Genomic DNA, 14,919 nt, shown 5'->3' on the forward strand with positions numbered 1-14,919 from the left:
CAAATGATTAGATTTGGGTAAACATTTGTCTGTAAGCAGGATATACTTATGTATTTTATTTTGTCCTACTGTGAAACTACAGAGATCCCTTAAGACATCCAAACAAAATTAATAAAAATAAACATATAAAAATGTCATTTTAAAGTTAAATGCCATTTAGACCATTGACACGTACTGCTGACATTTTCTAAAATATTTACTTACCAGTGATAATGAACTCAGTACTCTGTACATTCCAAACCCATCTCCAAAACCTCAAAGACTGTATTAACAGAGCAGTTAAGGACATAGCAGACTTTACTGGAGCTCTAAATGGTGAGATACATCATTAAAGCTTTGTCAGCTCCTAGCCTACCTTAATAAAAGGTTATCACATCTGCAGCATTTATCTTTTTCTTTTCCTGAGAAACTTAGTAGAAATAATAATTGATCAATTTGAAATCCTTATTACTTATTACTATAATTATTTACTGTTACTTATAATTACAAGTAGTAACTCATGACATGCATTGTCTGAACAATCTTTTTGATGTCTCCTGTCAATACTCAGTCTTATATCTCACATAGATTCACCTTATCTTACATTACGTATCTTGCATTAGATTAATCAGAACCAAATTCAAAAGTGCCTTCTCTATGTCCTCATATTTTGATTAATTTCATCTTTCACTATATAACCGCTAAACATTGTTTTACTCCTGAATTGGCAGCTGCACATTTTAAACCTAAAGAAATCTATAGTAGATTTAAATTTCAGTGTTAACTGAAATTCCTAAATGTCTTTGCCCCCCTCAAATAACCCTCCTGTAAAACTGTGCAACTTAGAGACGTGATTCACTTCTGAGCAACTTGTATCAAAAATTCATGTTGAAGTAAAAAATTAATCCTGGTAAACAGATGTGCATTTTAATATATAATATGTCCACTACAATCAGTAAGTCTAATCATTTCGACAGATTTTTAACCTGATCCACTACTTTCAACATTCCCCCACCCTTCCTGTCCCAAATTCTGCCACAAAGCCTAATGCCAAGACCTTATTCTAAGCCATCTACTTACACTTTTTTTCTCAGAGAATACTTTTTTTCTCAACTGCTAAGAAATTTACATCATTAATAAATATACAGCAATGGATGTACGTATTAGGTGTGTTTTTCATATATTGAAAAAACTATGATAAAAATATATGCTAGAAATAGTCTGGAAATAATTTTATCAGCATTTGCCTGCTTCTGATTTGGCACAGATATACAATGTGTGAATGTTTTATAGAGACTTTAAACAGTTCAGTGTGTGACATTCTCCATTCCCTCTTTTTCAATCAAATCTGTTGATTCCTTTTGGTGTCCTAGTTATTATACCTCTTTGGACCAATATGTTACCACAATCATGCAGTCAAAAGGTGAAAAAAAGAAAAAAAAAAAAAAAAAAGGACAAAAAACCAAACACACACAAAACAAGCAAACAAACAACAATAGCAAACACACAAAAGCTACAATTGTCTCTTCAGACTCATGCTGTGCTTTAAGTGCTTACTTCAAACTAACCAGAAAAAAATACTGAGGGAAATGTAGCAGGTCAGAAAGAGACCACATAACTACAGAAAGTCAGATAAGCTCTGATCCTTTATAAGTATTCCTCATCACAGCATTTATATAATTTTTTTTTTCCTGCTAAAGATGGTTTTGCAGCTTGTTTTGACATCTACACATCATGGAACTTTCAATTTTTCTAACTAAATTTTTAGTCATCTGATTAGTTTCCTTAAAAGTTGTACAGTTTTGAAAGCTTTCCCTCTTTCAGTGAACATTTCCCATTAGACAGTAGTATTGCTGTGATGTATTTTGAAACACCTTTCATTGTGTCCTATGCAAGCTAATGAAAATACTGATAACAATAGCAAGTGATGCCTAAAATACACTACAAACGCAGCATCTTTTGAGCTGCTGCAGACTGTCTACATCCATGCTAGAGCCCTGACTCAGCACTGACCCTCTTTTGCATAATACTTACAGAATCACAGAATCACAGAATTTCTAGGTTGGAAGAGACCTCAAGATCATCGAGTCCAACCTCTGACCTAACACTAACAGTCCCCACTAAACCATATCCCTAAGCTCTACGTCTAAACGTCTTTTGAAGACTTCCAGGGATGGTGACTCCACCACTTCCCTGGGCAGCCTGTTCCAATGCCTCACAACCCTTTCAGTGAAGAAGTTCTTCCTAAGATCCAACCTAAAACTCCCCTGGCGCAACTTGAGCCCATTCCCCCTCGTCCTGTCACCAGGCACGTGGGAGAACAGGCCAACCCCCACCTCGCTACAGCCTCCCTTGAGGTACCTATAGAGAGCGATAAGGTCTCCCCTGAGCCTCCTCTTCTCCAGGCTGAACAAGCCCAGCTCCCTCAGCCGCTCCTTGTAGGACTTGTTCTCCAGGCCCCTCACATGACATGCTGAACTGTTAGCTGTGCACTACAGCCCCAGTAATTTCATGGTCATTAGGAAAGAGTGCTAAGTGCTTTGCTGAATGGGAATGGACTGAAGCAGATAGATGTTTTAGTGCAATACAGCCCATGTTCACATTATTTTGCTTTAGATTACCTTGATCCACATTTAAATTCACATGCCTCTCTATATTAGCTGTCATCATGGACCAGCAAACATAAAGTAGATGAGAGGAAGTTGTATCGCTACTAGGGTGAGACCAGACGTCCACTTTAAACTTCCTAGGGACTTCACATAGCATGCCAGCTACAGGATGCTGGTTGGTGCTTAAAGAGCTTCTGCGCAGAGGGACAGCCATGCTGAGTGATAGAAACGTGCCTGGTCTCAAGAACCATGTGGCAGCTGGCTACCCATTCTTTCAATCCCCTAAATAAAAAGCAGGCCCTAATTCTTCCTCATTTGTGTGTAAAGTGAGAACTGTAAAGCCAGAAGAAGAAAGTGAAAGGGCCACATTTTCTTTCTTTCTTTCTTTCTTTCTTTTTTTTTTTTTAATTTAATGTAACTCTTACTTGTCTCTGCCATATACTTTGATAACTTGACTGAACAGAAAAGTTATCCAAGGTTTTAGTTCTGCATGCTGCCCCTTTGCAAACTTGTTGGAAAGCCTTGGCATCTTACTGAAGATCCCGGACCTTTGGCTACTTTTCATGGAGTATCTGAATACAGGAATTCCAAGTTGTCTTCTTCTTTCCCCAATCTGCCATGTGTGCACATAACAAGGCATATAGTGTCAGATGACATATGTTGCCCTGTTATCATTACATTAAATGGAGTCACCCACCACGGCTGGGACATGAGACTTCCTCACAAGCACTTTACGTTAAAATTAGATTTCTCAAGCACATCTAAGAAGGAAATTTGCTGTACCCTTTCACTTGGGCATTCCAAGGACTTGTTCATGTCTACTCAAAGGACAAGAGCACATGTGTACCTCTCAAATGCATCTCTATGATTTCTTATGGAAATTATCAGTCCCCTTGACTTTAATCATTTTGTTTCTCATTCTTAACATAAAATTTCAGTCAACATTCTGCTTGCTTACTCCCATGCCAATATCTTCTGGCAGCATGTGCTCAGTTTAACGACAGGCTTGGTTCTGTTCCATTGGATTATTTTAAAAAATGTCCTGATGAAAAAAGCAGCTGTGTTTAAATAGCTATGACGTCCAATCAGACAATTTAAGGGTTTTGGCTGTTTTTTCCTCTTACAACCCCTTATCAGGCAAATATACACATACACATGGACAGTATTCAAAGGGAAGTTAGCAATGCGTTGGTGCTTAAAGTTCATGATCTGCCAAACACATTACTGTACGTGCATTATTGTTGCTTTATATTTCCAGCCAGCCTTATTCAAGGTACCAAATAGTTCAACTTAACACTAGTCACATAAGATATGCATTGATTATTTCTTTTAAATATGACCACTTAGAACTTTTACAAAGACATGTATATATAATAGTACTTGTCAACAATTTACTGTAAAAGCAGCCAGGTGGCTGATAAACTGCCAGCTATCTTTCTTCCATGTGCTAAATTATTGCTACATATTTTTGGAGATCCTAACAACAGTGCTGGAGAAAGGACATCAAATGATGCTTAGAAATGTGATACACATTTTCATTTCACACTCCATCAGGTTTTACAACTTGAGCTCCGTGAAATGTATGAGAATACTTGGCTAACAGCCACCTCTACTGAGGTGTAAAATAAGGATCAGATATCTTTTAAAAAGAGTTTCATTTTCTTTACATGACTAGATCAAATGTTGACCTTTTTCCAAAATATACTGTAAATATTCAGTACCTATCAAAGAATTTTGAATCTCTGGACACAGGTTTGAACTATTTTAACAGACACGTAATCGATACAAATTTTTTAGAAACAGCTTTGTAACAGAAAACAAACAGATTCATCCTTCCACTAAACTAGAACTGAAACACATTGAATTATATAATCACTGGTGTTAAATCTTTTCCATTCTAATAGTTCTTTCTCATCTTGCACCATGGAACAAGAAACAAGCATATTATTGCCTTTACAGTCAGCAAAGTAAAGCTACGGGCATCAGCAAAAGCATCTTTTAAATTCAGATTTCAATCTGTCAGAAAAGATTAAAGCTTCATACATACATAAAAGGGGAACTATAAAACGATAACAGATACATAGCCTGAAATCATTATGCTTGAACAGCTGCTGTTTTACCAGTGTAGTAAAGCAGAAAATGCCTTTTACTCACCTCTGTTAAGCCAGAAACTTCTCCTTTTGCTAATGGTCTTGTGATGGATGCAGTATAAACTCTGGCATCTGACACTGGTTGCCCCTTCATAAAATGTTTCCCAGCTTCATAAATATTCACTTCTACCATCTTACCCATTAACACAGGATCCTTTGGCACGAGAACCTTTCAAATAAAGATAAAGATATAGTCACTAAATATCATAAAGGACATCAGTGTCTCCAGCTTCCACTCAGAAAATAGATATTTTGGTAGGTATCTCTATCTGGCCTTCTTCAAGAGCTTTGCAGTGTTACCTCAGATTTTTTCAACTCCAATTTGCTTTTGTTGTTTTTGTTTGATTAATAAGAAAGCTGAGCCTGACTCACAACATTTGAACCCAGACCCACATTGTTTCCAAGAGCACTTGTACTACAGAACTCTAGTAGACTGCTATAAAGGCTTTTATTTTTTCTTTTACTACCCCACAGTATTTTTTTTTGTTTTGTTTTGTTTTAATTTTCCAGTCTGTAAGTGCCTCAGGACAGAAATTATGCCCTTGCTTCTATTTGCTCAAGTCCTTGTTTTGATTGTGCATGTCCTTTGCAGCTGAGATGCATGACTGGCAATGAATGTCTCTAAAAATGGAAGGGTATGTTTGTTGTATCAGCAACAAATGCCACTCTACCCTGAATTTGCACAACCATGGTATCAGACAGTCCCATGAGAACTTCACAAAAAAGACACCACATAACAGATTTTCATTGGTCACACATGCTATAAATGAAAGAGCCCCACGTACAGAAGCAATATTCCTTGCTGGAAGAACAAATCACATAAAAAGAGTCTAAAAATAGAGAAGCAGTCGAAAAGGAAAAGTGGTGTTCCCCATTTAAACATCAATAAAAGATTGAATTACAGACTTACTTAATCACATTTATTTAAAGCTCATCTACAAACAAATCTACAAGCTTTTCAGAGGTAATAAGCACACACATATTCCTTGATTTTTGTAGATCAAAATTGAAAATGAATCAGCATAGCCTGATTTTAAAGGACACGGAGAGAAAAACTGTGCCAACCACATTTGGAGAGCAGTTTGTTGCCAAACAGTGCCTCTCCAGTTTCAGCTATCGCAAGCACTAGTTGTCCTGCTCAGAGGAAATCACTACCAGTAATTCCCCTTATTCCCCAAAGACTCAAGGTGTTCATGACTTCTGGAGTTTCCAGATTCTATTAATTCTGCTGAAATTCCAAAGCACCTTCGAAGAAAAGCAGACAGCTTTGCCTTTCAGAGATGAGAAAGCTGGGGCTAACTAGACAACAGTGGCAAACATTAAGCCAGGATCCTAGTGCTGAGACAGTATTAAAACACAACTAGACCACAGTTCTTCCAATACATATATTTTTGGGGGCAAAGCAAAACTAGGTAAATAAGTATCCCTGAGTCTGGAACCTCTGTAGATTTTGGTATTCCCATACAGGAAACAGCAAAAACTAAACATATATCCTCAGGGACAGATGTGGATAAGTGACTAGTACTTCAGAAAAAGAATGACTTAAATGAAAATATCTGGGAGGTATTGTAAACAACCAAGAAGTCAGGCTTACATTCATATAAAAAAAAAAAAAATCTAAGAGACAAAGTTATACTAACAGAAACTGTCATCTTGACTGCTGTTTTGGCAAAGTATCTTTTGGTCAGTTTAGACTACTCTGTTTAATTAACTAATTTAAACTATGTCATCAAAGCTATGGACAAAGCTACCAGGAGGTCTGTTAGTGTACCTCCATAAATGTGGCTTTAACAGCAAACTCTTTTAATACAGACAAGCTTAGTGAAGAGATGATAATAATGTGTTTAATAACTATTTGAATTATCAGAACATTATACCACAACCACACACTTCAGCTTCCAAACGCGATATTGTACCCCAGGGGTCAGTGTTGAGGCCCATCCTCTTTAATATCTTTACTGATGACTTGGATGAGGGAATTGAGCGTGCCCTCGGTACGTTTGCACAAAACACCAAGCTGGGGGTGAAATGTCAATGTTCTTTAGAAAGGCCCTGCAGAGGGATCTGGACAGGATGGGTCGATGGGTAGAGGCCAATGGGATGAGGTTCAACATGGCTAAGTGCCAGGTCCTGCACTTTGACCAAAATAACCCAACAGGCTTAGGGAAGAGTGGCTGGAAAGCTGTGCAGAGGAAAAGCATTTGGGGGTGTTGGTTGATGCTTGCTTGAACATGAGCTGGCAGTGTGTCCAGGTGGCCAAGAAGGCCAACAGCATCCTGGCTTGTATCAAGAATAGTGTAGCCAGCAGGACCAGGGAGGTGATCGTCACCATGTATTCTGCTCTTGTGAGGCCACACCTTGACTACTGTGTTCAGTTTTGGGCCCCTCACTGCAAGAAGGACGTCGAGGCCCTGGGGCACATCCAGAGAAGGGCTACGCAGCTGGTGAAGGGCCTGGAACACAAGTCCCGTGGGGAGCTGCTGAGGGAACTAGGGTTGTTTAGTCTGGGGAAGAGGAGGCCCAGGGGAGACCTTAGTGCTCTCTGCAACTACCTGAAAGGAAGGTGTGGGGAGCTGGGGGTCGGCCTCTTCTTGCAGATTAGTAGCGACAGGACTAGAGCGAACGGCCTCAAGTTGTACCATGGGAGGGTTAGTTTGGAAATTAGGAGAAACTCCTTCTCAGAAAGAGTGGTTAGGCATTGGAACGCATTGCTCAGGTGGAGTCACCATCCCTGGGGGTGTTCAAGGAAAGACTGGAGCTGGTGCTTAGGGTCATGGTTTAGTGGGTGATAGTGGTGGTAGGGGAACGGTTGGACCAGATGACCTTGAAGGCCTCTTCCAACCTTAATAAATCTATAATTCTATGATAATGTGATATTTCATGACTCAAGAGTGGCTGGTTTCATATCTACTGTCACTCAGTTTACTACTATTAGAGTCAGCCACTAGCACCAAGTCTTGTGCTTACCTTGGTGAACAACACTGTATTGCCCTTGTCAAATATATAAGATTTTAGGGAAAAGATACACAAATAAATAATGGAAAGTATTTTTGTTCATAATCAAATATACAATTACTAAGCATGGTATTATTTGTATTTACTTTATTCTTTACTAGTCCCAGTCAGGATCTGTATTAGGTACGGGCTGTACAAACACACCATAAAACATCAACAATTTTTCACATACTACTTTCCCTTTAATTAAAGGAATTTCCATGAAACAAACATTAAATTCTGAAAAGCCCCAAGCATTATTTTCAATCTATCTGTATAGAACCATGTTCCTCAAATCTGACTGATAAGGTATAAAAGTGAGGAACAGTGGTGTACAAGACTTAGATAGAAGTTAGAGGTACAAGAACAAGAAAAGAAAAATAATTTCAAAAGCTGTAATAGTATTTAACACTAACCAAAACCAAACAAATAAATGTTCTAATGTAATATGGAACCAGAACAAAGCACTAGTGCTGACTACATAACCAGAAACATCATTGATAGCCTCTCCAGACAGGACAACTGAATAACTAAAAGTGGCAAAAACAAACTCAGTGCAAGAAAATCAAGAAGAAGCCAACTGTAAAAACAGAATGAAATACAGATGATTCAGAAAAGCCAATTTTACTGTTTTTCATCTGCTTTTGAGTAAAAATAATAAATTTGTGAAACAGATACCATACTTCCTTCCTAACTCATAAAGATTGTGTTTCTGTGTGGAAAGAATTCATTTACAGAAAGTACATAGAAGAAAATAAAACATATCAGGCTGAAGTGTTAAATTAAACATGAGTTTCTCATCTTTCCTATTGTTTGAATTTTTTTTAAATTGCATTGTATGAAAGAATTTTCTGAAAGATGTATGAAAATTGTAAAGATTAAACTATTGAGAAAACAATGCTTCTGAGACTCAAATTAAAATTACTGTAATAATTAACAGCTTCTTCAACCATTTAGATAATATTCTTTGGATATACAGCATATATCCTCCTCATACTGTATAGTAAAAGACTTACTGTGCATGCTAACATAATTTCAAGTAAATTGTATTTAGAACACACAAAGAAACAAAATATCTCATAAACATGTCTTGATGGTCACACCTTTCTTGGAAACGGTTTATTTCTTTACTTTTTTTTTTTTTTCCCACTGTGTTGTGCTGTGTTGCTGAGATTATCAGAAAGCAAAGATACCACAAAGAGATGTTATTTTGTTTATTTTTGTTTATTTACCTGTTCATAGAATGGATTGTGAGCAACATAGTAATTGGAATCAAAGGATTCTTCTGTTACCAGAACCCTCTGCCTCTCACCAACCTGGAAAATAAAAGACAAAAGTGATGACTCAGAAAACAAAAACAGTGAATTGCATTCAGAAGAGAGCTTTAACCATAAACAAACACACTTAGCAGAAATAATCAAATTATCTCAGGAAATTTTGTGTCAGCAAGAAACCATGGCAGAGAAAGCCCTTGCTCAAACTATCCACAGGGGTAAAGGTCACAACTGAGAGCTAAAACTGCAGTACTGTAATGGTTTGACATGAATATCCAGTTCATAAATGTAAATTTATTTTTACATGTTAACACAATAACAAATCAAAATGTCAGATCTGCACAGGGTCCAATCACTGCATCATCCAACTAATGAGAAAACTCCCCCTCAGAATAAAATTCTGCTATCAACCACAAAAAGTTAACACCCCCTAGCTCCCCAACAACATTACGGCAAATAAAACATTTAGAAGGATCTGAGAGAAACAGGGAACTGTAACACTTAGCTTGATGTTATCTAGAAGCTTAGCAAAGCTATTTGCTATTTTTAAAGAAGCCACTCTTGTTATTTACAGTGATTGAGCATCTCTCCAGCCCTTCTTGGTAATGTCACTATGCTATACTCAAGACATCACATTGTAGACAACACTGCATGTTACAAAGACTCAATGAAGAAAAAAGTTCTTAACTACTCACAGAGTAATATTAAAGGCAAAATAATCTCTGGGCCGAAAAGTACAGTATTTCAATTACATGTCCAGCATCCAAATACATTAGCACAGTTTAAAGAAAGCACCAATTCAATTTCACAATTAGTTAAATGGAAGACCACATGACAAGTCAGGTGTACTTAGTTGCCACCTAAGTATTAATCAAAATCTGGCCTTGCCCAAACTTCAAAATCATTCGCACAACTCCTTTTGATTTTGTCCATTATTAAGTTACATAATGTTGTTTGTATCTAAATTTCTGCAAACCCTGGAGGGACATCCAGCTCACATTGTTATTCTGAGCCGATCTCTAGTTTTCTTTATCTAAATATACCCTGGATTCTTTCCAACCTACTTGAAAAATGTATTCTACAAATTACAACTGTCTAGCAAGCTAAATTTACTTACTGCTTTTACTACTGTTGCTATCTCGAGAACCAAAAATGATTTCACATTTGACTCCAAACTTTTTACTCCAATCTGTGAGCAAAGCCACATTCAAAATTTTTACAACTTTCTCTAATGACTAATCATGGAAAAAAGAACAGGTGAAAACAAGAACAACAAGGACACATATGCATTGCAGTGTATATAGTATTTATACTATACATAGTCCAGGTTCCACATTAGCCAAGAAGGACATTATGCTCCCTCTTCCCTATGCAGGTACCTGGGATATTCCCAAGACAAACCCCGGAAAGCAGAGGAGACAGCACCCAGGTCACCTCCCAGATGTAAATTGCTGGGACCACAAGTGTGGGGTACACAGAAAAAGGGGAACAAGTCCCAAGTTACAGACCCAGCATAAAAATCCTAATAGTAGAAAAAATGCATATTTCTGAATACTTTAAAAAGTTGTTTAAGAGTTGTTTATAGCACGCTTAAAATTTCTATCTACATTCCTCTGAGAAGTCTGTAGTTACAAGTAACAACAGATACCACTTATTCAAATTTTAGTAACCTAAATCATCTGTAACCATTTACCATTCCCCTGAACACTAAGGTATTCTTTTCTTCCAAGAAAGCAGTTATTTAATTCAAATCCTCAAAGGAGTTTTTCAAATACTTGTCAAGAAGGTGCTGGAGATAACCACGTCAGTAAGATTACATTTTCCCTGAATGGAGAGGTTTTGTTGTTTCTATGGTATTTCAGACCATAGCCTTCAAAATCACAATGCAGTATGGTGGTGCAGAACTACAGCAGGATGTTATGCAATGTTATGAAAAAGAGGAGGAGGAAACGTTAGATAAGTGATACTGACCCTTGAGGAAATATGTTACCACTGGAAAACACCAAAACCAATCAAGTAGTCATGTCCTTGCGTTGCATTTATTATTTACCGGTATCATAACTTAACAAAACCAGCTCAAAGCAATACTGGGTCTGTAACTCATTTCACAATTGTCTTGTGGTTCCCTGGCTTTCTCTGGACATAATGTTCTGCCTTTATTGTCCCTATGAATCCTGCCTGTGAGGTACTCTAAGCTACATGTGTTATCTTTATACTCTCAGATGACAGTGTCAAGTACAGTATTTAAAATAAATAAATAAATAAAATCAAAGGGAAGAAGAAAAGAACACCTGTGTTTGATCATTTGCTATAGGCAGTGATTTCTTCAAAGACACATTGCCAGTTTTTCTTTGCTTCCATGAGCAAATGGAGCACAGGTCCCTGTGTCTCAGCAGGCTAAACAGAGAACGTCTGTGCTCAGAATTTCTTGGGAATGGGAAGAAAACAGGAAGACTGAATTCATCACATAGCATCAAAATTGTGGCACTAAAATTGAGTACAAGAGGTGCAGAGGAGCAGAACAGCCTACACCAAATTATAGTATATACACTCATACATATAGTCACACCTACAAGACAAAGAGGCTGTATTGTGAGGAGTACAAGGCAAACCCAATATTGTTCACTTTCTCATGTTACTGGAATTGTAGCTCTGGCCAAGGCTGATCTCAGAAAGAAAGACAATATTCAGATATTTGTGCAGACTCTCTTGCCATAACAATAGAAAAGTACAATTTTATTTAATGAGTTAGGCTATTGGGTATTTATGATCTACAACACTAATTGGCTACACACTCTGTAAGACAGAAAATGACTATCTCTCCTGCATCCAAATATAATTAAGAAAGAAATATAAGTAGGCAGGATGCAGCTTTGGTATTGAAATTTGTTCAAGAAGTGAAATATATGTCATCATTTCTGCAATTATTCCCCTGGGATCTCTAAATGCTTAAGTTTCACCTCTCTCAGAAAGAATTTACATATGCAGAAACCAGACATGATATCTAATAACAGTCGTAATTATAATAACCTTTGATGATTTTTTTCAGGCATGTACCAGCAAAAGTAGTTCAGTATCTTATTTTTATTCCTATTCTTTCATCTGCTTCCACAGGTATGCATGAGTTCCAGCTCTCAGGGATCTACAATTCTGACAAAGCATTTGCAACAGAGTGAAGTTATCACTGGCATCTCAGTCGGGAAAGATTCCTACAGAACTGGGATTTTTTTTTCTTTGTGGAGGATAGCATGAAAAAAATAATGAGTGTCAGCAAAAAACTTACCTGGCAGTTTCCCCCATCCCAACACAAACTGGTCATATTGTTTACACAAGGTAAATTTGTTTTCACTGAAAACAACACAGTGAGCATTACTAATCCTATCACTTCCTACACTGCAACAGCTGCCAGGTAGTTTGCAAATCTTGTAATTAGTAACAAAATCATTTATGAACTTAACTTTTGTTTTTATTTATCCTACAGGAAATTCTGACATGATAATTCTGTAACTCAGTTTTTCTTTACTGAATATCATAAAAAGCAACTTTTTCCAGCTGGCTGATTTTCTAAAGTGAATGAATGCTAAGAAATGTCAAGCATCTTTCTCAGCTGCAGTCAAATTGGATTTGTTTTTCAGCTCCCCCTTTCCTCCTCCACCTTTTTTTAAAAAAAACAAAACAAAACTGACTCAATCACATAAAACCCAAGACTAATTTCTAAATTCTGCAGCAGTACAGGTGCAAAAGACTGGCACTGTTTACATGGTTTGATAGAATCCTGCTAAGCAATGTCAACAATAGCCTACTGTAATTATACTCAGATAATGTATATTCCTGATTTTTTTTTAGTTAATGAAAATTGTAACTGTTCCAGCTGTAGTCATTATTTATCACAGCCAGAGCATGTTCTTTCTCACTGTTTACTTATTCTTTTCTTTGAATTTTGCTGATTATGTTTTTAAAAGTTTCTATTCAGCTAAAATAAACAATAAAAAAAATTAATAACCACTGTGTTTTTATACTTCTCCCATAGAAGAAGGCATACAGTGTACACAGCCAACTCCATTGATTTAGAGGGCAGCCAAAAGTCTTCTTTCAGGTTGAGCTCAATTCATGGAGGAATCGATGAGCATCTTTCCATTAATGTTGACTGAGGCTGGCTTGGATTCTGACCCCAAACATTATGGAGTATACAAGGCTTGGAAGCCACACAAAAAGCTGCTTTCCTTTATTTATTATAGGCAATAAAGAACTCACAGTGTCACAATTTCTGTGTATGTTTCAGCAGATTATTCTGAGGTACAGAGTATTTCTCATAAACATGCATATTTTAGCCTTTACTATGTATAAGGAAGTTTAAACACAAGTAATTTAGAAAGCATTAATTCTACAGAAATTAGTACACCTTTATCCTGATTTTTTCATTTGTAATTATTTAACATAAATGTAATTAATTATGCAGATGATGTGTCCTTCCCTACAAAACTGAAGAAGAATTGAGAATTGTTGGACCTACTTTTTATGAATCACATCAATCCTTTTGTAATTAGAGACCAAATTTCTCTAACATCATAATTAATAAGCATCCTATAAGCCCTCTATTTACATGTCCTAGGTGTTTTCTCCTTCTGACAGAGAAGCCTGGGTGTGTCACAACCTCCCTGTAAAAATTCAAGGTTTGTGAAAGCTTAAGACGTGGCCTTTTTTTGATGACGCCAAAACACGTTAATTACCTTCTCTTTCCAAGCTCCCTTTGTGTTTTTTTTTTCTTTTTTTTTTTCCTTCTGATATTAAAAACTGTTCCTCCTACTTTTAGGGTGTATAACATTAATATTTAGAGTCCTGTATCTTTTATATCATATAGGCCTCAATCAGATTAATATTTATAATGTGTCTGACCCACTTCATGCCTGTGGAAAGCAAACAGAGAACCTGAGAACCTGATCAGTGCAGGGTAAGTGGCAGAACTCATCGCGCAGACTTCTGATATTGCTGCTTCAACTCCCAAACCAAGACAAAGCTGCCTCAGTGCTACAGTGCCATTAGTTAGCTAAAAGACAGTGGAAGATACTGGTCTCACCACCAATATCAGATTGTTTTGTGTTTATGTCCAGCAGGGCTAAATTTTACCATTTCACACTTGCTACGAGTCAGTGGTTTTCCCTTACTTACATTGCTCAGTTTTTTTGCAGCCTTGGAAACAGCCCTGCACAGTCTTCATTGCAAGCAGGAGTACTTAGCTCTTACTGGAGAACTCCAGAAACCCAAGCAAAAAGCAGCCAACATTTATCAAGGTGTCTCATTTCACTGTCAGCCGACACAGCTGTCCTCGTCAAACCACCATTAGTAAAATGCCCACCTTTAAACAAAGCTGAAGGAATTTTATTTTGAAAAGATTACATAAAACATATGATTTACTAAAAAAAGTCTTTTATTTATTTTTTTTTTAAATGCGCATGCTTCAGATGTGTGCATCATTCAAAAATTCAGAATGGACACAACAGATGTCCACAGGACAAATTCTCTCGATGATTTTCCAGGCTTGTTTGAGGCTGTGCAAGCAGCAAGGATGGACTAGGTGTGTTTAAGACAGTAAGCTCTAATAGTACACAACCGGTGTAACAAAAAAGTCCTTCAGCATCAGGCAACACAGCTCATTAAAACCAACTGAACACCTCTTCTTCAGTCCCCTTATGAATCTGTTGGCACAGCTACAGGGGAGGGAAAAGGTAGGGGGGAAAGCAGGCAAGGGATAGAAGAAGTAGACTGCTTCTGCTTTCTTGGCCCACTGCTCATGCTTCAGGGTAAATAGCTCCTTTCTATTACTGTGCACCTGCATCTGACTGCTTCATTTTAATTTGTTCTCCTGCTGTGAAAATGTAGCTTCTTCCAGCACACACAAGCTATGCCATGCAG

General features: G+C 37.3%; 1 protein-coding gene across 1 annotated transcript in view; it reads right to left on the reverse strand.

The window, feature by feature from the left end:
• The window catches only part of CDKAL1 (CDKAL1 threonylcarbamoyladenosine tRNA methylthiotransferase), a 433,593-nt gene that overhangs the window by 23,748 nt on the left and 394,926 nt on the right, over window positions 1–14,919 (reverse strand). The window contains exons 14-15 of the mRNA XM_084282033.1: window positions 8,965–9,048; window positions 4,743–4,907 (exon numbers count right to left, since the gene is read on the reverse strand). Coding sequence (XP_084138159.1) covers window positions 4,743–4,907; window positions 8,965–9,048 — 249 coding nt within the window. The remainder of the gene's footprint in view (window positions 1–4,742; window positions 4,908–8,964; window positions 9,049–14,919) is intronic.

This window comes from Netta rufina (genome assembly GCF_964035555.1).
Source record: "Netta rufina genome assembly, chromosome: 2".
NCBI lineage: Eukaryota > Metazoa > Chordata > Aves > Anseriformes > Anatidae > Netta > Netta rufina.